The sequence below is a fragment of the Geotrypetes seraphini genome, chromosome 5 (assembly GCF_902459505.1).
Source record: "Geotrypetes seraphini chromosome 5, aGeoSer1.1, whole genome shotgun sequence".
NCBI lineage: Eukaryota > Metazoa > Chordata > Amphibia > Gymnophiona > Dermophiidae > Geotrypetes > Geotrypetes seraphini.
Window position 1 is genome coordinate 42,073,115 of NC_047088.1, and position 26,292 is coordinate 42,099,406.

The 26,292-nt window shown below is 39.9% G+C and overlaps 1 protein-coding gene across 4 annotated transcripts in view; it reads left to right on the forward strand.

Annotated features, from left to right (window-relative positions):
* The window catches only part of MAP7D3 (MAP7 domain containing 3), a 289,399-nt gene that overhangs the window by 101,023 nt on the left and 162,084 nt on the right, over positions 1-26,292 (forward strand). For all 4 annotated transcript variants that reach the window (XM_033945723.1, XM_033945721.1, XM_033945722.1 and 1 more), the window contains exons 6-8: positions 2,482-2,562; positions 18,282-18,380; positions 25,788-25,886. In XM_033945723.1, the coding sequence (XP_033801614.1) occupies positions 2,482-2,562; positions 18,282-18,380; positions 25,788-25,886 (279 nt within the window). The remainder of the gene's footprint in view (positions 1-2,481; positions 2,563-18,281; positions 18,381-25,787; positions 25,887-26,292) is intronic.

The following is a 26,292-nucleotide window of genomic DNA, read 5'->3' on the forward strand; positions in this document are numbered from 1 at the left end:
ACAAAATCAGCGGTGCAAGTTCACGTAGGCTCTGGGAAAAGGTGCAGGGGGGAACCCGAGGCCCCGGAGCTCGAGCAAGGCACGTCCTGCTCGGCTCAACACATCACGTGACTCCTTTCCAGATATTAATTTATGAAACAATGCGGCTTGATGTCCCAGGAAGTCCGCTTGAAAGCATAGGAACTCTAGACTATACTGATTATTCAATGTTTTCCATTCAGGGAACCCCACCTGAATAGCCTGCTTCAGCTGCAACCATTTAAAACTTTGTGATTTATTAAGACCAAATTTATGCTGCAGCTGTGAAAATTCAAGCAGTTTACCATCTGAAATAACATCATTCAGAGTTCGAATACCTGCAATAATCCAGTTCTTCCATAAGATTTTAGATCCGCCAATTTGAATCTTGGAGTTTATCCATAAAGACTGATTCGTTGATTTACTAATTGGAATAAGTGTTAAGTTACTAATGTATCTCAATGTTTTCCATGTATCAGATAAAATTCTGTTATCCTTATACCTTCTCGGCATTTTAATACTAAGAACATGAACTAAATTTAAAGGAAAAAAAGAGACGCCACTCCAAATACAGCCAATCCGGGGCATTATCTATGAGTTCTGGGAGGATCCAATACATACCCTGACGTAAAATATAGGCTTGATGATACGTTTTCTATACTCTTGTTGATCTAATTGTAATTCAATCCATACTCCTGCATGGTCAGATATAATAATTGGATCTATAGAAGCTTTAATCACATGTTGAACTTTATGAGTTGGTATAAAAATATAATCTATTCTTGAAAAAGACTTATGAACCTTTGAACAAAATGAAAATTCCTGATCATTAAAATGAAGAATATGCCAGATATCTTTTAAATCACATGACTGAACCAAATTATCTAACCCTAATGATTTTATATTTTTACTTGGTTTTTTTTTTTAAATCAATTAATGGATCCATCACAGCATTAAAGTCTCCAGCCACTACTAAATTAGAAGGCTGTGTTTCTTATTGCTCTCACTTTTGCCCGTCAGGTCAGTGAGCTTCAAGCCTTAGTAGCGGACCCTCCTTTCACTGTCTTCCATCATGATAAGGTGGTGCTCCGTACCCATCCTAAGTTCTTGCCTAAGGTTGTTTCTGAGTTTCACATCAACCAATCCATTGTTCTCCCTGTGTTTTTTTCCAAAGCCTCATTCTCACCCTGGAGAGGTGGCTCTGCATTCTCTTGATTGTAAGCATACGCTGGCCTTCTATTTGAAGCGCACCGCTCCTCATCGTACTACTCCCCAGCTGTTCATCTCTTTCGATCCTAATCGCTTGGGTCGTTCTATTTCTAAGTGGACCATTTCTAACTGGTTGGCCACTGGTATCTCTTTTTGTTACGCTCAGGCTGGTCTCTCTCTCCCGGGTCGAGTCACTGGCCACAAGGTCAGAGTGATGGTGGCGTCTGTTGCTTTCCTCCGCTCGAGGAAATCTGTAAGGCTGCCACTTGGTCCTCGGTTCATACGTTTACCTCGCACTACTGTCTGGATACTTTCTCCAGGAGTGATGGCCATTTTGGCCAGTCTGTTTTACAAAATCTGTTCTCCTAAATTGCCAACTTTCCCTCCATCCCATTTTGGTTAGCTTGGAGATCTCCCACATGTAGAGAATATGCTGCCTGCTTGTCCTGGGATAAAGCAGAGTTACTTACCGTAACAGGTGTTATCCAGGGACAGCAGGCAGATATTCTCGCAACCCACCCACCTCCCCGTGGTTGGCTTCTTTGCTAGCTATCTGAACTGAGGACACGCTGAGGAGACGCATGCCCTAGACCGGGCGGGAGGGGCATGCGCGCATACGCGGGCCAATCACAAGCTTGAAGGTCTTCTAGCAAGTCTGCTTGCGAAAACGTCCGCTAGGGGGCTCTGTCGGTGGCGTCACCCACATGTAGAGAATATCTGCCTGCTGTCCCTGGATAACACCTGTTACGGTAAGTAACTGTGCTTTGTAGTTAGGGGAGTTTTCCCCTACCCCTCCTTCACATGTGTTTCTATATTAGGCTATCACCCGCTTTGGTACAAACTGAAGGGGGCAGCAGAGCACTCCAGGAGTATTCAAAAGCTGGAGTGGATTCCTTCTGCACGGTTTGTGAGCATGGGGATATTATCCATCTGTCCAGAATGACATCTATCCATTAGAAAAGATATTAGCAAGATAAGAACCTAATCTCTTTTATGATGATCTGGAAATTTATATATGTAGGACATATTTGTACAGCTTTGCTAATACAAGCTTCCATGTGACTAATGCTGAGGTTTGATAAATCACAAAACAGGTTAAAAAATCATTTGATAGTTAAATAATAGCATTTAGAATCGACATTCTGAAGGCAATTATTGTAAGTGACCACTGCTAAATCTACACTTCAGTTTTTGAATCTTTTGCTCATTGTTATAAGAATTGCTTACATTTTCCCCATGATTTCTTTTATTTAGGCATATCAAGAGATAACCCATCCACTCCTGTAGATTTAATTGACAAAATTCCCATGGAGTCGGCGGCTGCAAATGAAAGCGGTATTAATTTCATAAGTACATGTTTGCTTTTCATTTATTGTAACCACTAATATTTTCAACTAAAAAGTCATTTTCTTCATTTGGGGAATAAAGGAGAAGTTTAAAAAGTCAGTATATTTTGACATATTTATTGAGATGTTTTAGTCTTACAAAAATGCATGTTTATTAATAAATTAATACATTAGTTTGCAGTTGAAACATATTCAACATTGAGGCTTTTCAAACCTATCAGTATTATAAGCATTACTAACCTGTGCTCCATCCACGTTTTACACATGAAATAAAATCTATTTTCTTGTGTAGGGTTACCAGACATCTGGGAAAATCCGGACATGTCCTCTTTTTAGAGGACTGTCCGGCTGTCCAGATGGATTTTCAAAACCCAGCAGTTTTTCCGGGTTTTGGAAGGCCCTTAGCTTGGGGCTGTGTCTAGAGGGCCTCTGAGTATGCACAGATGTAACACGATGACATCACGCACACATGTGACCTCATCACGTTGCATGCTTGGAGGCCCTTCAGACATGGCCAGACTCAGGGAAGGAGAAGAGACAAGGTTTGTGTAGGGGTGGGGCTGAAGGAGGAATGGGGTGGGGCCATGTGTCCTTTTTTTTTCTTTCTTTAACAAATCTGGTTACCCTATTCCTATGCAAACAGCATATGATTCCTTACATATGGGTTAAATACCTCAGCTCGCGAGTTGCTTGCAGAAAACCTCAATCATTTTTTTTTTTTCTCTCGATCTCCTTGTCTCTCTGGACAGCGCCTCCGCTCCTCAGACTTAACTTCTGCAAGTGAGTTGAAAAGATGTCTGAATTCTGTTCTTGTTTGAAGCTTCCCTGTGGTAAGAGGTTCCAAGTAGTCCTGGGACAGCTCTGCCTGGGAGAAGGGCCCGATGTTGCAGTCTGTAGCCAGGCGGGTCACTCTTTTAAAAGGCCTAAAGAATCGTATGGGAACCTAAATAAAAGGTAGGCTGAAGACACAAGCCGTTGGAGCTACCCCTGCTTGGCTGAGACACAAATTCCTTCTCCATTTCCAGCTGCAGTGAGAAGATGAACAGGCACAGCATATGGCAGTTCTATGTGTATTAGAGAATGTCATGGGTAACCTGCAGGAACTGGGCGATAAAAAGACTGGTAGCCGCGGATACGGGGACACGGCCATTCACCACCCACTGGAGCAGTGAATGGCCTTGTCCTTGCAGTATAGTATCTGCCGCGCGTTGCCTCCCTTCCCACCCCGCCCGGTCAGCAGTCCTCCTCGTGATTGTGCGGACCAGCAGCTGTGGTCCAGGCATCTCTTCTGGCCATCTCCCTCCCTTCCCCTCGCCTTCACTTGTGCTTTTCAGAGTTTTCTCTCTCCAAGTGGCCCGGCGCCACAGCCTTCTCACAAGTCGTATGCAGTCCTTAACTCTTTTTCTTTAATTAAAGCAAGAAATAAACAACTCTACGAGACCATTAAGAAATGGTTGTAGCAGATCACACAAGGTCATCACCCTAGACAGTTTTGGTTTTGGTGTTTTAAACCTCTAGGGCATTTAAAATGAGTTTAATGGTGTATAATGAATAAAGCTTTTTGGTACCACTTGAGTGTTGTGATGAGAAAGTGAGTCTTACAAAGACGCGACTGCCTTACGCTAGCAAAAACAAAAAAGGTTAAAAAAAAGTAGGTGACTTAGAAATAGTCACTATATGGAACCATGTTCCCCGCACTGAATAAAAAGGATTATAAAACAAAGGATCTATGATAAAGGTACGACCTAATTTAAGCATTAGAATAATAGCAAACAGTTCCATGTGATGCTATAAAAACTTGCACACGCAAACTTGTACCCTTGCATATTCATTTCCTCTGTCCAGAGATTGAAAATGAACTATAATAATAATAATAACTTTATTCTTCTATTCCACCATAGTCGAGAGACTTCTAGGCGGTTTACATTCGAAGAAGGCTGGACAATCAGCGAATTACAGGAGGCAAGAATGAGAGTTACATAAGAAATAGAAAGAGGATATTAAATTGCATTGTGAAAGATAGGGAATATATCCTTGAGAGTGGAGAGGCTTCTGTTTAGGAGATTAATTTGTCAAACAGAGCGGTTTTAATTGATTTTCGGAACGCACCGTAAGTCAGATTGGTTTTATTTATGTAGTTATTCAGCCAGGATTGCTGTCTGCCTGCTTGGAACTTGAAGGTTCTGTCCAAAAAGGATTTGTATTTGCAGCCTGAGATCTTTGGGTATGAAAAGATGTTTTGATTTCTGGTTGGTCTTGTGGGGTTGTGTAAAATGAAGTGAGGTTGTAGGTAGGAAGGTGCAAGACCCCAGGCCTGCTTGAAACAAATACAGGCAAATTTGAACAGAATTTGCGCCTCCATTGGTAACCAGTGCAACTTTTTGTAGTAAGGGCTAATGTGGTCGTTTTTTCTCAGTCAGAAGATTAGACGGACTGCCTTGTTTTGCACTATTCTTAATTTTTCAACTGTTATTTTTGGGATAGCTAGATAAACGATGTTGCCGTAGTCCAGTGTTGATAGGATCAGAGACTGTACCAGTAGTCTAAAGGATGTAGCGTCAAAGTATTTTTTGATGGTCCTTAGTTTCCAGAGTGTACAAAAACATTTCTTCATCACTAGGTTTGTGTGGTCTGCCATGGTTAGGTGTGTGTCCAGTGTGATACCTAGTATTTTTATGGTTTTGGAGATTTGGTAATTGTGGCCGTTTAATTGTATTGTTGTGCTGGAGATTTTGTCTTTGGGACTTGCCAAGAAGACTTTTGTCTCTTCTGTGTTTAGTTTCAGTTTGAAGTTGGTTGTCCATATTTCGATTTCGGTCATTATGTGAGAAAGGTTATCAGTTTTTCCCTTGCCCAGCAGCTTCCCAGACTCCTTTTCCTCCTCTCCTCCCAGCAGCATCTCTCCTTCTCCCTCTCCAGGTCCAGTAGCAGCTGTCCCTTTTTCCCCTTGCCCAGCAGCTTCCCAGACTTCTTTCCCTCCTCCCCTCCCAGCTGCATCTCTCCTTCTTCTCCAGGTCCAGTAGCAACTGTCCCTTTTTTTCCCTTGCCCAGCAGCTTCCCAACCTCCAACAGTGGCTTTCTCCCTTCCCAGCAGCTCTCCTTACTTCCCAGCGCAGCGATTCAGGAAGGCAGCCTTGGGTCCTTTGTTAGGTCGCACCGCCTCTGAGGAAAGAGGAAGTTGCATCATCAGAGACAGCCGTGACTCAGCAAAAGCCCCAAGGCTGCCTTTCTGAATCGCTGCGCTGGTAAGTAAGAAGAGCTGCAGAGAGGGGAGAAAGCCACTGTCGGAGGCTCCCTATGATCTCTCCTGCCCTGCGCGAACCAACTGAAAATATCTCGATCTTGCTGGCCCTGCGAGGACCGGCAGGAAATTTTAAGTTAATCAATCTCACCAGCCCTGCGCGGACCGGCAGAAATTTCCTGCGGACCAGCACCGGTCCACGGACCGGCGGTTGAAGAACAGTGGTCTAGCCAACTGGCCTTGCCAGGGAAATGAACTTTTTGATGATTCTATTGAAGCTGCTACAAAGTGTCTCTCTGAATATGAACGCTCTTTTGCTTCCTTGATTCGACTGAAGCCTAAGACTCCTCCTGCTCGGCCATACAAACAACCACCACATTGTTATCCTCAAAAAATGACGCCAGCTTTCTCCAGGCCTCCGCCTGGAAGGCCACCACAGCAACAACAACAGCAGAAAGCTCAGACTCCTGCTACGGCTAAACCAGCTCAGTCTTTTTGACATTCCCAGTCTGAGCATACCAACCTCCCTTCATCAGACTTCTCTTCTGCCAATAGGAGGTCGTCTTCACTATTTTTATCACCAGTGGGAGATGATCACCTCAGATCTCTGGGTTCTCACCATCCTTCAGGAGGGATACTCACTTCACTTTCTTCAAGTGCCTCCAGATCACCCTCCAAGAGAGTGTCCTTCAAATTTGTCACAACTTCCCCTTCTTCTTCAGGAAGCTCAGGCTCTTCTTCGCCTTCGAGCTGTCAAGGAAGTTCCCTTAAACCAATGGGACATGGGCTTTTATTCTCGTTATTTTCTAATCCCAAAGAAGATGGGGGATTTGCGACCCATTGTGGACCTCAGAGCCCTCAACAAATTTCTAGTCAAAGAGAAGTTTTGGATGCTTTCTTTACCAACCTTATATTCCCTGATGGATCAGGGAGATTGGCTATGCTCTCTGGATCTCAGAGAGACTTACACTCATATCCCGATTCATCCAGCCTCTCGCAAATACCTTCGATTCCGGGTGGGGAATCTTCCATCTACAATACAGAGTTCTTTCTTTCGGACTCGCCTCATCCCCCAGAGTCTTCACGAAGTGTCTGGTGGTGGTGGCTGCAGCCCTCTGTGCCCAGGGTCTTCAAGTTTTTCCATACCTGGACGACTGGCTCATCAAGGCCCCCTCTCAAGAAGGGGTTATTGCAGCAACCCAACAGATTATTATGTTCCTCCAATGTCTTGGGTTCGAAGTCAACTTTCCAAAATCCCAGTTGACCCCCATCTCAGTCTGTTTAGTTCATTGGGGCCACTCTGGACACTGTCCAACTCAGAGCGTTTCTACCTCCACCAAGTCGGGATACCCTCATTCGCCTTTGCCATCAAGTGTCTCATCTCACATCAATTTCAGCAAGACAAATGATGGTTCTGCTCAGTCACATGGCTTCTACAGTTCACGTGACACCTTTTGCCAGACTTCACCTTCGCATACCTCAGTGGACCCTGGCATCTCAGTGGCAACAAGCTACCGATCCACTTTCTCAACAAATTACAGTAACTCCTTTGTTGAAGCAGTCTCTCCACTGGTGGATGCTTTCTTCCAATCTTTCCAGATGTTTGCTGTTCCACACTCTCTCTCATCAGAAGGTTCTCACAACAGACTCGTTGACAGACTAGATGGGGAGCCCATCTAGACGGTCTCCGTATCCAAGATCATTGGTCTCCTGCAGACCATCTTTGTCACATCAATCTGTTGGAACTCAGTGCGATTTTCAATGCTCTCAAAGCTTTTCAACACCTTCTTCATGACCAGGTAGTCCTTGTCCGGATGGACAACCAAGTCAACAAACAGGGAGGTGCGGGATCTCACTCCCTTTGTCAAGAAGCTCTGAAGCTGTGGGATTGGGCAATCCATCACAACATCTCTCTCAGAGCTGTCTACATTCAAGGTCGGCACAACTGTCTGGCGGACAAATTGAGTCGTCTTCTGCAACCACACGAATGGACCCTCAATTCCTCGCTTCTACGTCAGGTGTTTGCTCGCTAGGGGACTCCTCAAATAGACCTCTTTGCCTCCCCCCTCAACAACAAGCTGCCTCAGTTCTGCTCTCGAATATACTCTCCCCAGCGTCTCAAGGCAGATGCTTTCCTCCTGGATTGGACGGGTCAATTTCTCTATGCCTTCCCTCCATTCTCTCTGATTCTCAAGACTCTTGTCAAACTCAAGACAGAACATGCCATCATGATTATGATAGCTCCTCGGTAGCCCAGACAACCATGGTACTCCCTTCTACTTCCTTCTACTTCAACTCAGCACCAGGGAACCTCTGCTTCAACCAGTTTTTCCCTCTCTACTTACTCAGAGTCAAGGGTCCTTGCTACATCCTTACCTGCAGTCTCTACACTTAACAGCTTGGTTCCTTTCAACATAACAAACTCTTTACAGTTCTTTCAGTCTGTACAGGATATTATAGTAGCTTCCAGAAAGCCGTCCACTAGGCAGTGTTAAGGCCAGAAATGGACTAGATTTTCTGTTTGGTGTTCCACTTGCCCTATGGAGCCAATGTCTACCTCCTTGGCTTCTGTTTTGGACTATTTACTTCACTTATCACAATCTGGACTCCAGTCTACATCTATCCGAGTCCATCTCAGTGCGATTGCTGCTTTTCATCAGCCTCTTGATTTGAAACCTGTCTGCACGAGAGGGCGTGGCTTAGCGCGAGCACGGATGGAGGTGTGATCCTGAAGCTCCTCACCATTCAGGCAATGAAATAAAGAAAAATTTATTTTTCCTTCAAAATAATAGTATATAAATTTATATACGGAAAGCTGAATAAAAGATACAAAACAAAATCCTAAATTGCGATATTTGAAGAAGGGTATGTGCAGACAGGAGACGGAAAAACGGAAAGCCGTTTGAGCTGACGGTTACATAGAATTGAATACAGCGCTGAAGTATGTGCTTATATTCTGATCAAATATAACAAAGAAGCTGAGGGGAATTGAGAAAGTAGTCTGTGATTTCGGATGCTTGGAGAGGCTTGAAAGCAGCGCTGAGACGGAGAGACGAACGTAAACTAAAAAAAAAAAAAGCTGAAGGGAATCGGTAAGCAGAGAGCTGTCAATGTCGGCGATTTCAATAGACTATGAGATATATGTTAGATTGAGGAAAAGTAAAGAATGAATATGTTCTAACAAAATATAACTAAAGAAAAAAAAAAAAGCCGAATTACTATATTTAAAGCGAGATTTGTGCGGATGAGAGTCGGGAAGACATAGAACCGTTTGTGCTGGCGGTTTATTGAAGTTTGAATGCAGCGCTGAAACCGCGTGGTATACGTGATTGAACAGTTTGGCGAAATAGAGGAGAAAAGTTTATAGTCTGAACAAATATATACTGAAACATAAAAAGGAAGCTGTTTAAAGTCAGGAAAGTTGAGAACTGTCTGTATTTCAACTGATTCGAAAGACTTTGCAGCAGTACTGATACTGTTGAATGTGAAAGACCAGAATGTGATCTGATCAAATATAGCCAAAAAAAAAAAAATATAACCTGAATTGAGGCAGTTGAAGTGAGATAAGTGCAGACAAGAAACGGGAAGGCAGAAAACCATTTGTGATTTTGGCGGTTTCATAGAAATTGAGTGAAGCGTTGAAACCAGCGAAGTACAAGTGAAAGATCAGTATTGATTGGAAAAAATATAAAAAGGAATTTGTGTTCTGACCAGTTATATTGAAAAAAAAAAAATTACTCTTTGATAAAAAAGGGGATTAAAAAAACTGAGAGAGAGGAGGACTTACATTTCTCTTAGAAATTGGGTGCTGAAGCACTGAAGACAAATAAATGTCAGCTTACTAATAAAAAACAAATACTGAACTGAACTGAATATCAATTTCCTCTGGCAAAGCTGCGATTGGGCTTGTGAGAGAGGAGACAGAAAAAAAAAGGTTCAACGGAATTTTAAAAAACTGAAACAGCAAGATATTGAGGAATTTGAGAGACGCTGATAAAAAACAGAAGAAAATTGCTTAAAGCTGGTCAAAATAGAAAAAATAACTCTAATAAAGAGTTGCTCTCCTTAATCAGAGCTGCGATTGGGCTTGTAAGAGGAGAGAAAAAAAAAAAAGAGTTCCCCTACATCATTGAAAAAGTGAAAATGAGAAAAGAATTTTCAAACTAACATAGGTAAAGGAAAAAGAAAAGAACTTAAAAAGAAAAATTTCTAATTCAAAGATATAACAAAATCTTGGAAGAAAAGAGATTAAAAACCTAAGAATACCAAATCTAAAAGATTTAAATACAAGAAATAATAATAAACAAGGAAAAGAGAACAATAAAATGGCAAGTACTAGACAAAACAAAAATGAGACAGGTACATCTGCAAAAAGACAGAAACAAGAACAAATAACACCAAGTAAAATACCACTTCCTATCGAAGAATCAGACACATTAAGCAAAGCTGAAGTCATGGAAGAATTAAAACAAATCAAACAAATGCTGAAAGAAACTATTACTAATATGTCTGAAATGAAAGAAGAAATTTTAAATATACATAGACAAATGGAAGTCAACAACAAAAGAACAACTGAATTAGAATCAAAAATGGAAATTATAGAATGTGAATCAAAAAGATGTAAAAACGACAACTTGGAATTAAACAAATTAAAAGATCAACTGGAGGATTACGAGAATAGAGGAAGAAGAAAGAACATCAAACTCTTTGGAATACAAGAAAATCTAGAGGGAAAAAATACTATCCTTTTCCTTGAAAATTTAATTCCAAAAATTCTACAATTAGACTTGAAACAAACAATTGAAATTGAAAGGGCACATAGAATCCCAATAAAAAATTCAGAAAATAAAAACAGACCAAGACCAATCATTTTCAAAATGTTGAGATACCAACAAGCACTAGAGATACTAAATGCTGCAAAAAAAGATAAAAACTTAAACTATAAAGGATCAAGATTATGGTTTTTACCAGATTTCGCCAAAAACACAGCAACAAAAAGGAAAAGACTACTAGATATGAGACCTCTACTCAAAGAAAAAGGATTTAAATATGGTCTATACTATCCAGCGAAAATGAGAGTGTCATCTGGAGACAAGTCGTTATATTTTGAGGATCCCGAAAAACTAAAAGAGTTTCTTTCTAAACCAGAACCTATGATATATTAAAAAAATATATTAAAAAGGTTTTGAAGACTCTATGAAAAATTAGGAAATACAACATATCGAAATATTGAAGAAATGGAGGAAAACAATACAAAGAAAAGACAATAATAATTATATGAAAGAAAGAACAGAATATATGAAAATTATTAAATAATACACTGCATATAAGTTTAAAATAATTATATGTTGAAATCATAATACTAAGGAAATACAAATTAACATATTGTTAAATGGAAAATGATACATTAATAAAATGTTATGAAAAATGATTAAATAAATATAAAAGATCAATATAGATAGATAGAAGGGAAATTTGTTTAAACAATTGTATATTGATTGCCTGGAATGGGGAGAATGTTAGGATTATATTTCCAATGTGTATCCTTAAGCAGCCAATGTATTGGGTGGGAAAGGGAGGGATAAGAAGAAAATTTATTAGAATAATTAAGGGAGATACATTAGGGTTTAATATGTGTGTCATAAAGAAAATTTTTTGGTTATTAAATATGAAAGAGGAGAGGAAGAATAAGAAAATGAAAAGTATTAAAATATATAATGTCTTTTAAAATATATTCTATTAATGTCAATGGCCTGAATCATGTAATTAAAAGGGAAAAAATATTAACATATTTAAAAAAACAAAATGCAGATATTTATTGTCTGCAAGAGACCCATCTTAATATAAAGGAATCACAAAAATTATCAGGTGGATGGATAAAAGAATGTTTTTTTGCTCCAGCAGTGGGTAAAAAAGCAGGGGTTGCAATCCTTATAAATAAAAAATGTATGGCCAATATAAAGATAAAAAATTCAGATCCACATGGAAGATGGATACATATCGATATAGGTATGGGAAATGATACCCTGACGTTATTTAATATATATGCCCCTAATTCGAATCAATCAGAATTTTTCAAAAAGCTACAAAATATGTTATTACCACTGGCTGCCTCTAATTTAGTGGTGGCTGGAGATTTTAATGCTGTAATGGATCCAATATTAGATAAAAAACCAGGTAAAAATATTAAATCTTTAGGTCTAGATAATTTAGTTCGATCATGTGATTTGAAAGATATATGGCGTATTCTTCATTTTAATGATCAGGAATATTCATTTTGTTCACAGGTTCATAAATCATTTTCAAGAATAGATTATATTTTTGTTTCAACAAATAAAGTGCAACAAGTGAGTAAAGCCTCCATTGATCCTATTATCATTTCGGATCATGCAGGAATATGGATAGAATTACAATTAGATCAATTAGAAAATAATAGACCTCTTTGGAGATTTGATAATGCATTGCTTGTAGATGACAAATTTTTGGAAAATTTTAAAACACAAATTAATGAATTTTTTCAAATAAATTTAGTGGAAGATACATCTATAGAAAATGTATGGGATGCATTTAAAGCAACTATGAGGGGTAATATCATATCATATTCAGCTTTTATTAGGAAACAAATTAAAAAACAACATATAGAATTAGAAAAAGAAATAAAAATATTAGAAGCTAAATTGATAAGCAAATGGGAATATGAAGTTTTGCAAGCTCTTTTGAAAGTAAAAGGTAAATATAATGAATTAACTTCAAAAATGATAAGAAAAGATTTGTTTTCCAAACAAGCGATGTATTATGGAAATTCTAATAAGGCGGGAAAATTATTAGCAAATTATCTTAAGGCAAAAAAAAGGAGAACAATTATTAATGGAATTAAAGATGATAATGGTATAATAACAAATCAAACAAATATAATATTAAAACAATTTTTAAATTTTTATAAGGATCTATATTCTTCCGAACCTTATTTGGAGAAACAAAAAGATGGAAAAAAATTTTTAGATCTAATAAATGGACCTAAGATTCCTGATCATATAAAACGAAGTTTAGAAGAACCTATATCATTAAAAGAATTAGAAACAGCATTGAGATCTCTTAGAGTTGGATCCGCTCCAGGTGGTGATGGTTACACAGTAGAATTTTATAAAACATTTCAAAATATCCTCTCCCCACATTTATTAAAATTATATCAGACACAACTTATTAAAGGTAATATAAAAGGTACTATGGCTGAATCAATAATAATTGTTTTGCCTAAGCCAAATAAAGATCCTACTTTGGTTTCAAACTACAGGCCTATATCTTTGATAAACGTTGATAATAAACTTTTGGCGAAAATTTTGGCTTTGAGATTAGCCAAAGCTCTCCCACATATTATAGATATGCATCAAACGGGTTTCGTTGCTAAAAGACATTCCTCCAATAACTCTAGACTATTATTTCACATGCTAAACTTGTCAAAAAAAATGGATGAACCGGCATTTACAGTTTCATTAGATGCTGAGAAAGCATTTGATAGGGTAGAATGGAATTTTATGTATCAGGCTTTAGAATGGTTTGGTATAGGTTCTGGATTCATACAAATGGTAAAAACATTGTATAGCTTCCCGATTGCAAGATTAAATATTAATAATAAGATATCTGATGGTTTTCAATTGCAGAGGGGAGTTAGACAAGGTTGTCCTTTATCTCCTTTGTTATTTGATGTTGTATTAGAACCCTTATTGTTAGCAATACAGCAAACGAGGGAGATACAAGGAATTCCATATTCAGATATGGAATATAAAATTTCGGCTTATGCTGATGATATTTTGCTTTATTTGAGAAATCCAGAGTCTACCTTATCTTCTTTATTGGAATTAATTGATAAGTTTGGCAAATTTTCAGGTTATAAAATTAATTGGAATAAATCTGAAATTATACCCTTGAATGTTTACTGTGTAAAAGGATTATTTGATACTTTTCCATTCATATGGAAAGAAGAAGGATTTAAATATCTAGGCATTCAAGTTAAAAAAACAATTGAAGATACTGTAAAAGAAAATGAAAAATATGTATTAAAAAAAGTTACGGAGTTATGTGAGCAATGGAACCCATTACATATATCTTGGTGGGGCAGAGTTCAAACTATTAAAATGATGATCTTGCCTGTGGTTTGCTACCAAATGAGTATGATACCTATTTATTTTCAGGGGTCCTTTTATAAGAATCTTAATAGAATTTTAACAAAATTTCTTTGGCTTGGTAAAACATCTAGAATAGCTTTAGTAACCTTACAAAAATCAATTAAGGAGGGAGGGGTAAATTTTCCAAATTTCTATAGGTACCATCAAGCCTATATTCTACGTCAGGGTATGTATTGGATCCTCCCAGAACTTATAGATAATGCACCAGATTGGTTATATTTAGAATGGCGCCTTATGTTTCCCCTAAATTTAGTACATTTACCAAGTATTAATATACCTAAAAGATACAGAGAAAATAAAATAATAATGGATACTTGGAAAACATTGAGATTTATTGATAAATTAACACCCATCCCAATATATAAATCAACTAATCAATCCATATGGATAAACTCCAAGATCAAAATTGGCGGAGCTCAAATCCTGTGGAAGAACTGGATTATTGCAGGAATTAGATCTCTAGATGATATTATTTCAGAAGGTAAACTGCTGGATTTTTCACAATTGCAACATAGATTTGGTCTTAATAAAACACAAAGTTTTAAATGGTTGCAATTGAAGCAGGCCATTCAGGTTGGGTTCCCTGAATGGAAATCATTAAACAATCAATATAGTTTAAAGTTCTTATGCTTTAAAGCAGACTTCCTAGGACATCAAGCCGCATTGTGGTATAAATTAATATCTGGATATTTGAATAAAAAACCAAAAAACGGTCTAAGAGACATTTGGAGCATTGAGATTGGACATCAAATTAATGCATCTCAATGGCCACTAATTTGGTCTTGGAGAATGGGATGTACAGTGTCAGCGTCTATGAGACAAACATGGTTCTTTTTATTACATAGAGCTTTTTGGACCCCTACTCGTTTACAAAAACTAGACAGTTCTAAGTCTAATAGATGCTGGCACTGTAATCTAGAACCAGGGACATTAGATCATTTATTATATCATTGTCCTTATATTAAAATATTTTGGAATTCAATTTGGCCACAAATTAATAAATTAATGGAAAATCATATTGCAATATCATATGATACAATTTTATTTGGAACAATGATGAGAAAAAAAAGTCAAATTTCACCAGAAAATAATAAACTTTTATTAATTATGACAGGGGTTGCCATTCAACATATAACTAACAATTGGAAAAATTACAACAACCTAAATTATACATTTTGGTGGAATACAATATGCCATGTTTTTAAAATGGAAAGAACAATATCAATACAAAAGGGGACATATAATAAATTTATAAAAATATGGGGGCCATTGACAAAATACTGTAATGATTAAATAATAGAATACTTTTTCTTCCTTTCTTCTTTTAGAGATCTTCTTATGACACACATATAGGGGGGGTAAGGAAAACAATTTAAATATAATATATTATAATATATGATACAAAATGTAACAAATGATTAAGGGATAATAGAAGGGTGGGGGGAGGGAAAATGAATAAAATTTATACAGAATATATTGCAGTAGATATAAATATGATATTGAATAATTATCAATTGTATTCAAACATGTTATATACTTTTATAGAATTTGAAAAAATTATATTAAAGTGATGAAGGGGTGGGGGGAGGGTGAAGGGGAAAATCAAATTCAGACATACATTGTGATAGATATAAAAGTGATACCATGCATGTATCAAATATATTTTATTATTATGTACACTTTTTATGAAATTTGAAAATAAAAATATAATGGAAAAAAAAAAAAAAAAAATGAAACCTGTCTGCACACCCTGTGGTTTCCCGCTTTATGAAAGGACTTTTTAATGTTCATCCACCACTCAAACCACCTCCAGTGGTCTGGGATCTCAATGTTGTGTTGGCTCAGTTGATGAAGCCTCCATTTGAACCAATTGATAAGGCTCATCTCAAGTACCTTACTTGGAAAGTAGTTTTCCTGATTGCCCTCACGTCTGTTCAAAGAGTCAGTGAGTTACAAGCTTTGGATGCAGATCCACCTTTCACAGTTTTCCACCATGACAAAGTGGTCCTCTGTACTCATCCCAAATTCTTGCCTAAAGTTGTGTCAGAATTTCACATCAATCAATCTATTGTTCTTCCAGTATTTTTTCCAAAGCCTCATTCTCACCCTGGAGAAGTGGCCCTCCATACTTTGGACTGCAAGCATGCCTTGGCTTTCTACTTGCAACGCACTCAACTTCACAGAACAGCCCCACAACTTTTCATCTCCTTCCATCCAAATAAGTTGGGGCATCCGAAGCGAACCATCTCCAACTGGATGGCTGCTTGCATCTCTTTCTGCTATGCTCAGGCTGGTCTCCCTCTACAGGGTCGAGTCACGGGCCACAGTTAGAGCAATGGCGGCGTCTGTAGCTTTCCTCAGATCAACTCCTATTGAGGAAATCTGCAAGGCTGTCACTCGGTCCTCGGTTCATACATTCACCTCTCATTACTGTCTGGATACTTTCTCCAGAAGGGATGGCCATTTTGGCCAATCTGTTTTGCAAAATCTCTTTTCTTAACTTGCCAACTCTCCCTCCATTCCATTATGCTTAGCTTGGAGGTCACCCACTGTTGAGAATATGCTGACTGCTTGTCCTGGGATAAAGCACAGTTACTTACCGTAACAGTTGTTATCCAGGGACAGCAGGCAGATATTCTCACAATCCACCCTCCTCCCCTGGTTGGCTTCTTAGCTAGGTATCTGAACTGAGGTACCTCGCAGGAGACGCACGCCCTAACTTGGGCGGGAAGGCACTCGAGCATGTGCAGTGCAGCACTCGGAAGCTCTTACAAAGATCTTCAAGCTAGTCTGCTTTCGAGGCTATCCGCTGCGGGGCTCCATTGGTGACGTCACCCACTGTTGAGAATATCTGTCCCTGGGTAACAACTGTTACGGTAAGTAACTGTGCTTTTCAGTTCCTTGATGACCCTGGGATGGATGCCATCCGGTCCTGGGGATTTATCGCTTTTAAGCCTATCACTCTGCCTGCATACCTCTTCTAGACTGACCGTCTAGTTTCCTGTCTTCATTTCCAGCATATAGTCTGATGGGTTCAGGTATGTTGTGTCTATCCTCTTTGGTAAATATAGACGCAAAAAATGTGTTCAGTTTGTCGACAATGGCTTTCTCCTCATTTAGCACTTCCTTTATTCCATGGTCCCACCGCTTTATTCGCGGGTCGTTTCCCCTTAATATATCGAAAGAATGGTTTGAGGTTTTTCGCCTCCTTGCCTATTTTTTCCTCGTAGTCTCTTTTGGCCCCTTTTACTGCTTTATGGTACCTGTGTTGATGTTTGTGCTTATTCCAGTTTCCGTCTGTTGCCCCTCTCACCTGCCTTCTTCTGACCTTCCCCTTCTTTCTCTGTTGCTTTTCTTCATTTGATTTTCTTCCTTCTCTTTCTACCTCCCAACTTCTCCTGGCTGCCCTGCTCTCTGACTTTTGATTTGACGAATAAAATTGCACACCAACAATATTCTGGACCTCAGCTGTTGTTCTTGGTTCTTGAACTTGTTTGCAGAGGTTCTTCTCCTGGTTTTGTCTTGCCATTTTACCTCCCTAGTCACTGCCATTGCTTTGGTACGTCACCTAGTTTACTGAATCTTGAAGGGATGTAACAGAATGGAAGATTAGGTTTTCACCTTCGATAATCTTCTTTCTGTTAATCTCTGGAGGATTCAGTATGGCCTACACTCTCTGTGTAAGCTCAGTTGTTTGGAATTGCCTGCTTTCTTTAACCTCGGTTATTCTTTTTATAGGCTTCAGGATCTTCCAACCAGTAGACTGATCCTGTGGGGAGTTTGCTCTTCTGTGAGTATGTGTGTTATCAAAGGTTGTTTCTTGTGGGTGCTTGTTATTAGTTCTACATTGTTCCTCAATGTTTTTTTTCTGTATTGCCTTTTGCCTGTTTGTTGCTCGTTTTCATGTTTTGCAGAGCAGCCCATAACAGAAATTTGTTTATGATACCAGGGAGGTTCCCCCGTGCCCTTTCTTTTGTCATGGATTTCTTCCGGTATGTTGCTTGGCTTTGGGAGTGAACTGTAGAGGGCTCTAACTCTCTAAGGTAGGAGTAGCACATGCTCAGAAAAGTGCTTGGATTTCTACATCGTCTGGATTGCGGGAAGGGATTGAACACCTAGCATATTGAATCCTCCAATGATTAAGAGAAAGTAGATTATCGAAGGTGAAAATTTGCTTTGTTGCATTACTGTTGCTTGTAGCTGATATTGGGATATTATAGTTTCTAATTTTCTTATAAAATTGTAATTATTTAATCATATCATTTACACTTTTACTTACAGGTATAAAACAGAGAAGTGCCTCATTAAACAGACTGAATAACAAAGCTCCTGTTCATTCCCAGCAGCTCCTATCCAAAATGGCACATATGGAACAAAAAGGTGCAGGAAACTCTGTGTAGATTTTTGAGTTAACAGTACAAGAAGATTACATAAATGAAATCTGAATTTTCTAATTATAAGAAAAATACTTACTATACAATGTTCTCCCCAGAAATTTTTTCCAGCTGGGTGGCATGAAAAAGTAGCCATGCAGGACGGGGAAATTTGGTGGTGGGGAAAATTAAAGGGTCCTTTTACTAAGGCGCGCTAGCCGTTTTAGCGCTCGCTAAATGCTAATGTGTCCATTATAGTGTATGGATGCACTAGCCATTTTAGTGTGCACCAATATTTAACGTGCGCTAAAACGGCTAGTGTGCCTTAGTAAAAGGACCCCTAAATGTGCACTATTTTTATTAGTTGATTGTTATTAATTATTTTCCAATGCTCAATATGACTTTCTTTTTTAAGGTTTGACACTTAGGCAGTGTTCCAGTAGCATTTAAGCCACCCTTGAAAAAAAGTAATGCAGATCCTCTTATTCTGAATAACTACTGGCCAGTATCAAACCTTCCATTTCTTTCAAAACTATCAGACTTGAGAGAATGGTATTCAACCAACTTCAAATTCATGTTGAATCAGTTAATGCTTTGCATCCCTGGCAATCTGGTTTCTGTTTAAGACATAGCACAGAGACAGTAGTTCCTGCCTTAGGGCTCCTTATACAAAGCTGTGATAGCAATTCTGCCACAGCAAATGCACTGAAGCCCATAGTAATTGGATGGACTTTGGTGCATTTGCCATGGGAGAATCACTACTGTAGCTTTGGAAAAAGGGGCCCTTACTGAGTGAACTCCATAGTCACCTAGACCAGTGTTTCTCAACTTCTTCAAGCCAAGTACCCCCTAAGTCTAACAAATACCAACCAAGTACCCCAGCCCAAGCTCCGCCCCTGACCTCACCCCTATTATAATAGTACTAATTGTAATGCAATTTCTTCCATTCATTTTTCATATACACACAATATAATCTTATTAATTCATAATGGTAACCACAAAATAAAAAAAAAAAACAAAAACCCACAAAGCACACTGTATGCAGAGAAAATGTTAATTATCATTTATATTTTTTTATTTTTCAAAGAGGTCAAGGCAGATGACTTTCAAATATGCAATGTCACCTCAATTATAGAAAAATAGACAAATATAGTGCAAAATATAGACAGCAGATTATAAATTCTCAAAACTGACATATTTCGATCACTAAATTGAAAATAAAATCATTTTTCATATCTTTGGTGATTTAGTTTCTGGTTGGACTTCCTTTTGACTGTGCATCCAACATTATTTTTTCTGCCTCCTGCATGCTTTCTCTCCTATGGACCTCATTCCTTTCTCCAGTCAACATCTCTCTCTGTCCCTCCATGAGTCCAACTTTTCTTCCTCTCTCCTCCACCACTGTTGGCAACATGTCTCCCTCTCTCTCCCTCCTCTGTTATGATCTTGCATCTCTCTGTACTTCCTCAGAGTCTCTCCCCCTCTTGTCTCTTCTGTCTGCATTTCTCATAGTCCAGTATCTGCCTCTTGTCTTTCCCCTTGGGTCCAGGCCTCTCTCGCTCTGTCTTCTGCTTACAACAACCCCCTTCCTCCATATGTCCAGCACTGAGTCTAATAAGTGCTCCAAAAATGAGCAACGCAGCACTTTTTCAGTGTTCAAAGAGCACATTATGCAGCCAACCAAGGAAGGCAAGGTCACCTATGCTCTTAGTCACTGTTTCTGACCTTCCCTCAGTAAAAACAAAACTAATAGCCAGAACAGAAAGCCGCCAGCACACATTTAAGACTGAGCACCCTCAGGGTAGGCCCTGCATATAGTTTTTGAGTGCCTCCAGAATATCACAGGTCATGAGTCCAGAATCTGCCATAATACAGACCACAATAAATAAATAAATTTATGCCATAATACGGCCCTTGGAGGTGTGATGCTCAAAGACTCCCGGGATCGCAGAGTGGCCCTTATCTTTTTCAGGTATTAAAGCTGCTGTGGCAGCCTCCTTCGGGGTGCCTTCAAGTCATTTGAGATTGTGCAGGGTGCCCTCTGTGAATGTGAATGCCTGTCCCCACCTGGTGCTGGGGGACGTGGATTATGTGACGGATGCCCTTTATGCTCTTATGCAAGTTCTCAGTAATATCTCAGCTTATGCAGTGTCAGTGCACCAGACTCTATGGATTTGTCCTTGGGCAGGTGATTTTGTCCCTAAGGCGACTCTGCGCAGACTCTCCTTCAAGGGTCAGCTACCTTTTGATGTCTGGAGGCCATTGTGGTGGATCCCATCCTAAGTCTCTCCCTGAGAACCAGTTTCGCTGTGCTTCATGAGGGAATCACCATTCCTTATGTCCTTCCTGCAGATTTTGCCAAGGTCCCTTGGGCTCTTCATCTCACATATATTCCCTGGGATACTGCCATCTATTTCCAGACATTCATATGCATCGGGATACTGTTCCCGAGTGGTGCCTACAAAGTCACAATGATTCCGAAAGTCCCCCTCAGATTGGGGGTTGTCTTTCAAGTGCATGTTGGACATCATTCGGGAGGGCACAAAATAGATTTCTTTCGCCTCCCTCCACAACTGTTTCTGTACTCCAGGCAGGTCGACCGGAGAAGGAGTAAAGGTATACACTATCCTGCAGTATCTTTTGGCCATCTGAGTGATGGAGCCCATCTAGAATTGGGCTTAGGCAGATACTCCTCCTATTTCATCGTTCCAAAAAAAATGGATCAGAGGAATAGAGACCACTTCTGGATCTCAAGTTGCTCAAGTAACTGCTTTTTATGCATTCCTTACTTTTGGATGGAAATGGTGTGCATGGACATAGCTGCCGTTGTTCCGGGAGAATTCCTGGTCTCCTTGGATATTCTGATCTACCCGAATCATTGCGCTTTCGTGTTCTTCAGCAGCGTTTCTGGTTCACAGCTGTCTTTTGGATTGGTAACTGCGCCATTCACTTTTACAAAAGTTATGGTAGTGGTGTCAGTGGTCTTTCTTTGCAGAATGGGTGAGCAGGCCCATCCTTATTTGGACAACTGGCTGATCCGGGCTCTGTCTCAACAGGACTGTGAGAGATGGAGATGGTAGTGTCTCAGCTGCAGCGCTTAGGCTGGATTTTAAACTTCAAGAAGAGTCAGCTTACAACGTTACAGACTTTGGAATGTTTGGGGGTTCACGCTAAAGGGACGTGTTTCTTTTTCCCGAGCCCTGCAAACAGAAGCTTCAGAAACAGATCTTGGATCTCCTGGCACTCCCAATTCTCATGGCCTGGCATTTTCTGCAGGTATTAGGGTCCATGGCAGCCTCCTGGAGGCGGTGCCCGGGGCCAGAGTGCACATGCGTCCTCTACAAGAATCGCTTTTCTCTTGGTGGTGTTCACAGCGTCATCCCCTCCCTTCAGATACTGCTCCCTTGGATGGAGCTAGCTCGCAGCAGTTTGCGCTGGTGATTCCAGGGGGAGGTTCTTTGGCAGGGCAAGCCTCTCCGAATTGAGGAGTGAACCACTATCCTAACGGATGCCAGCCTAAAGGCCTGGGGAACTCTCTGTAAAGATCGCTCCATTCAGGGACAGTGGACTCCATCTCAGAAGCATTGGTCCATCAGTCATCTGGTGGAGCTTCTGCCCAGGAGTTGTGCATTCGGGTCCCAGTGCTTCTCCTTGTGTCCCTATGCAAATCACTTAACACAAATGAGAGAATGCCCTTTATTCTCTTCAGGTCAGTTGAGCTTTTCTTCATTGCATCTCCTCCTCCTGCAATGCATTCTATTCTTTTCTTCTATTCACAATTTTAAATTTCAGCCTCCAGACTATGATCACCTGGCCGCCTGGCATAGAAAAGCCTAGTCGTCCAGCCCAGAGGCAGCTTAAGTCATCTTGGGGGTGGGTTAGGGACCCAAAGAGAGGAGGACCCATGCCCATAAGCCCTTGTAATCACTGCATTGATACTTAAACATGGGCACTGCCCTATACACCCCCAAAACTCTTTTTTACTGGCATATAAGTGGCTCCTGCAGCCATAAGGGCTATTGGGGTGGTAGATAAGTGGGTCTAGGGGATTCTGGAGGTGGTTTGGGGGGGCTCATCGTCACCTATAAGGGAGCTGTAGTGAGGAGAAGCCATAGCACCCTTTTTGTGAAGTTCACAGCAGTGCCCTGTAAGGTACCTCATTATTTAGGTGGCATGTCTGGGTGTGCAGTCCATCACTTTGCAGACCCCTCCCACGTCCAAAAGGACTTGTTCTAGGTGTTTTGGACTTGGACGGAAATGTGGTATAAATATGGATGATTAAGTGGCTTGGACGATCAGATCGGCAGGACGTATAATTAGATGATTTTCGAAAGTAAAAAAAAGTTGGATGTATTTTTCGAAAATGTGTCTTAGGCTCTTTTTAACTTTGGACGACTTGCGAGATGGATGTAAATGAACTTAGACGTCCCTTTCGATTATGCCCCTCAATGCCTTTCCTGTCTGATTATTTTCATAACTATTTTTCCCAGCCATCCAGTCACTCCGGAGTTCACTTCCATTGGACTGCATTTCTTTCTGGCTATACTCCTCTTTTGATTGCATCCACATTCTTGATTACTCTATTCCACCTTTCCTACCAATTCTTTGAATAGGAAATGGTCCTATTTCTCTTCATTAGCCCTCCAAAACCTGAGCGCTGTACTCTAGGCTGTCTCTCAGTACAGCCTATAGCCAGATTCTGCGTATAAATTTGCATATTACGCTCTCTTAATTTTCAAACCTTACTGCTTCAGTGGGAGCATTTAATGGTTTCGATCTCCTGTTCACTATTTATTCAGTCACTTCTCAACTAGTTCCCCTTTGTTTTCTTTCCAACATATATTGTGAGAGGAACTGCTTCTACTAGTGCTGCCCGATTCAGGAAAAAATTTTTTGATTCAATTCAGCCTATTGAATCGATTTTTCAATTCAATTTTCCTGCCCAATTGGGTGTTTTTTAAAACATCCTGGTGGGTTTATTTTATAGCTTCTTCACCCCGTTTGCCTTCTCCTAACTACACTGGCGCTGTGGTGTAAACAAAATAAACAAAAAAGATTTTTCTGCTCTCTGTTAAATCCTAGCTCACGTTTGCGGTCTAACACCAGCTCTGACAGAATACACTTTTCAAATCTGACAAGTGGAATCACAAAACAGAAAATAAAATTATTTTTTCTATCTTTTGTTGTCATTATTCAAATCTTGTTGGTTCTAGGCTCTGGTTGTCTTCTGATAACTTGCTTGCCAGGGTCTCCTGCCCATTTTTTGTTTTTTTCTTTCTCCGTTCTAACCATCCATCTTCCATCTCTGTCCTCCCCTTCCATTTCCCTTCCCTCCCCTGGAAGTCAGGCATCTTTCCTTTTTTTCGTCTACATCCACAGATCCACCTTTTCTCAACTACCCTTTCATCCAGCATCTCTCCCTCCTTCCTCACCACCCCAGGGTCCAACATCTCTCCCTTTCTGTTCCTTTCATCCCTAAATCCCATTGTCCACCATCTCTTTCCCTCTCCTCTGCTTTTAGACCCAATATTTCTTCCCCCCAAAGTCTCTTTGAACCCCCCTTCCCTCCCTCCTTCTGTGTACTTCTACACCAGGGCCCCTTCCCCTGAAGGTCTGTCCCCCCCTGAAGGTCTGCCCCCACTGAAGGTCTGTCCCCCCTTGAAAGCCTACACCCCACCCCTGAAGGACTGTCCCCCCCCGTAAGGCCTGTGTGTTCTCCCTGACCTCTCACGCCTGCAGAGAGGATCGCCAGTACTTTAGCAATCATTGCAGGTTGCCATAGACCTTTGAAGCTGTCTTCCCTCTGCCGCGGTCACGCCCCTCCTCTGATGTCAGAGGCAGGATCGTGGCAGAGGTCTATGGCAACCTGCAATGATCGCTAAAGTACTGGCAATCCTCTCTGTAGGCTGCTCCCTGCTGGAATCAGGTAAATGGAGGCGCGGGAGGCCAGGGGGGGAGCCGGACACTGTAGCACTTTACGACTGACCCTCACCCTCTAAAGGAGGAGCGGCAGTGGCTGGCCAGCAAGAGGCAGCGCTGCTGATCCTTCTTTAGGGAGCGAGGGGGGAGGGTTAGAAAATGAATCGGGAGGCCAATTTTTTTTTTTTTTTTTTAAATTTTAATTTTTTTGGTTTTGAATTGATTCACCCGAAATGAATCGGTAAATCAATTTGAATCGTGAATTGGGCAGCACTATCTTCTACTCTGTTTTTCTTCCATTGGCTAAGTTCTCTTTATAAGACATACCAGAGCTCTCAGACAGCCCCCTGGCAGAACTGTTCATATATGACTAATCTTCATTCAGCTTGTCTTTCATTTCAGTTCTATTCTACCATCCATAGTACGGAATTTCTCTCCTTTCTATGCTTTTGTTCCCTATCTCATCCTATAACATTAGTATGTTCAACAGGAACCACTCTTTAATTTTGATTTTCCCTTTAATTTTTTGTTTTCTCAAACTAGGAAACGAATGGCTTTGTAGGTTTTTTTTCATTTGTCACTCTTATATGTGCCACTTTCTATTACCCTTTCTACTATTTCTCCTTGAATCCTTGTGGCATCTCCTTCACCTATACTTGGACTCGCCTGCCCTTCTGAGGTTGTCTTCTTTAGAGCCTTCCTGCACATTGCTCTTCTTACATTGTTGCCCTTTCCCAGGAGCAGATGGTTCAGTGTGAGGTATCCTTGGAGGAAACTATTGAAACAGGATATTTAGGGAGTCCCAGTAGAGAGGTTCTAATAATGATGAAAGAAAGCCAGTAGGGTTTAAGAGGAATGCAGAGTAAAAGACTCAAATTTTCCCTGTCTTCTCAACAGCCTGTATTTGTAAGGAAAAAACATAATTTGAAGTGTCTGTATACAAATGCAAGAAGCCTAAAAAATAAATAGGAGAGTTAGCGTATATAGCACTGAAAGATGAGATAGATATAATAGGCATCTCTGAGACCTGGTGGAAGGAGGACAATCAGTGGGACACTATGTTACCTGGGTACAAATTATAACTAGGATAAGCTTGTCTAGAGATGTGCATGCTAAAAAGTATGTACTTAGTGCATTCTTTTGTATGATAAACATGTATTGGCATTCCGGGGGAGGGGGGAAAGTAGATGGAATTATGGGCAGGATCAGCATATATGCTATGATATGCATACATATGTGTCAAATCCTATTGGCATGTATACATGCAATTACACCTGCATGAGAGTAGATGTAAAGTTGGGTAGGAGTTTCCCAGTAGGCTATTTTATAAGGGCACATAAGTGCTTACGTTGTCTTTATAGGCTTTATAGACATATGAGTGCACCCGTGAAACTTTTCTACCTAGGCACTGTGTTATAAAATTACCCCATTAATATAAAATTGTGTTTTAATTAACTTGCTGAGAAATAATGTCTCTTTTGCCCTTGATCTTTAGGAGGATTAAACCAGAAGAGAAGCTCATCTTTGAGTAGACTGACTAGTAAGCCTCACTCTGCTCCACAGCTAGAGAAAGCAAAAAATGAAGAAAAATCAGGTGGCTAATTATCTGTAAATCATTCTACGTATGTAGCCTTAAAAGCAAAACACAAAAGCATCTGGAAAAATGTTGTTAATGAAACAGTTGCATTGGCTTGTTTAAATAAAGAAATGTACTAATTTCAGAGTTAAGTGAAAACTAAAACTGCTTTTCTGATCTGCTTTACAAATAATAAGGTAGATGAAATAATGCTGCAGTTTCTATTTGCTACAAGTTATCTGCAAATTGTTTATTATTTCAGATGCTAAATAGTTTTTCCTTGTAATCTATACTGAGTAATAAGTATTTTAAAAAATTAGAAAAAGTCATAAACTTATCCACTTTTACAAAGTTTGAATTAGGCTTCTATGTCTGAAATAACCTGAGGTGATTAGATTAGAAAAGATAATTGAGAAGATTATTT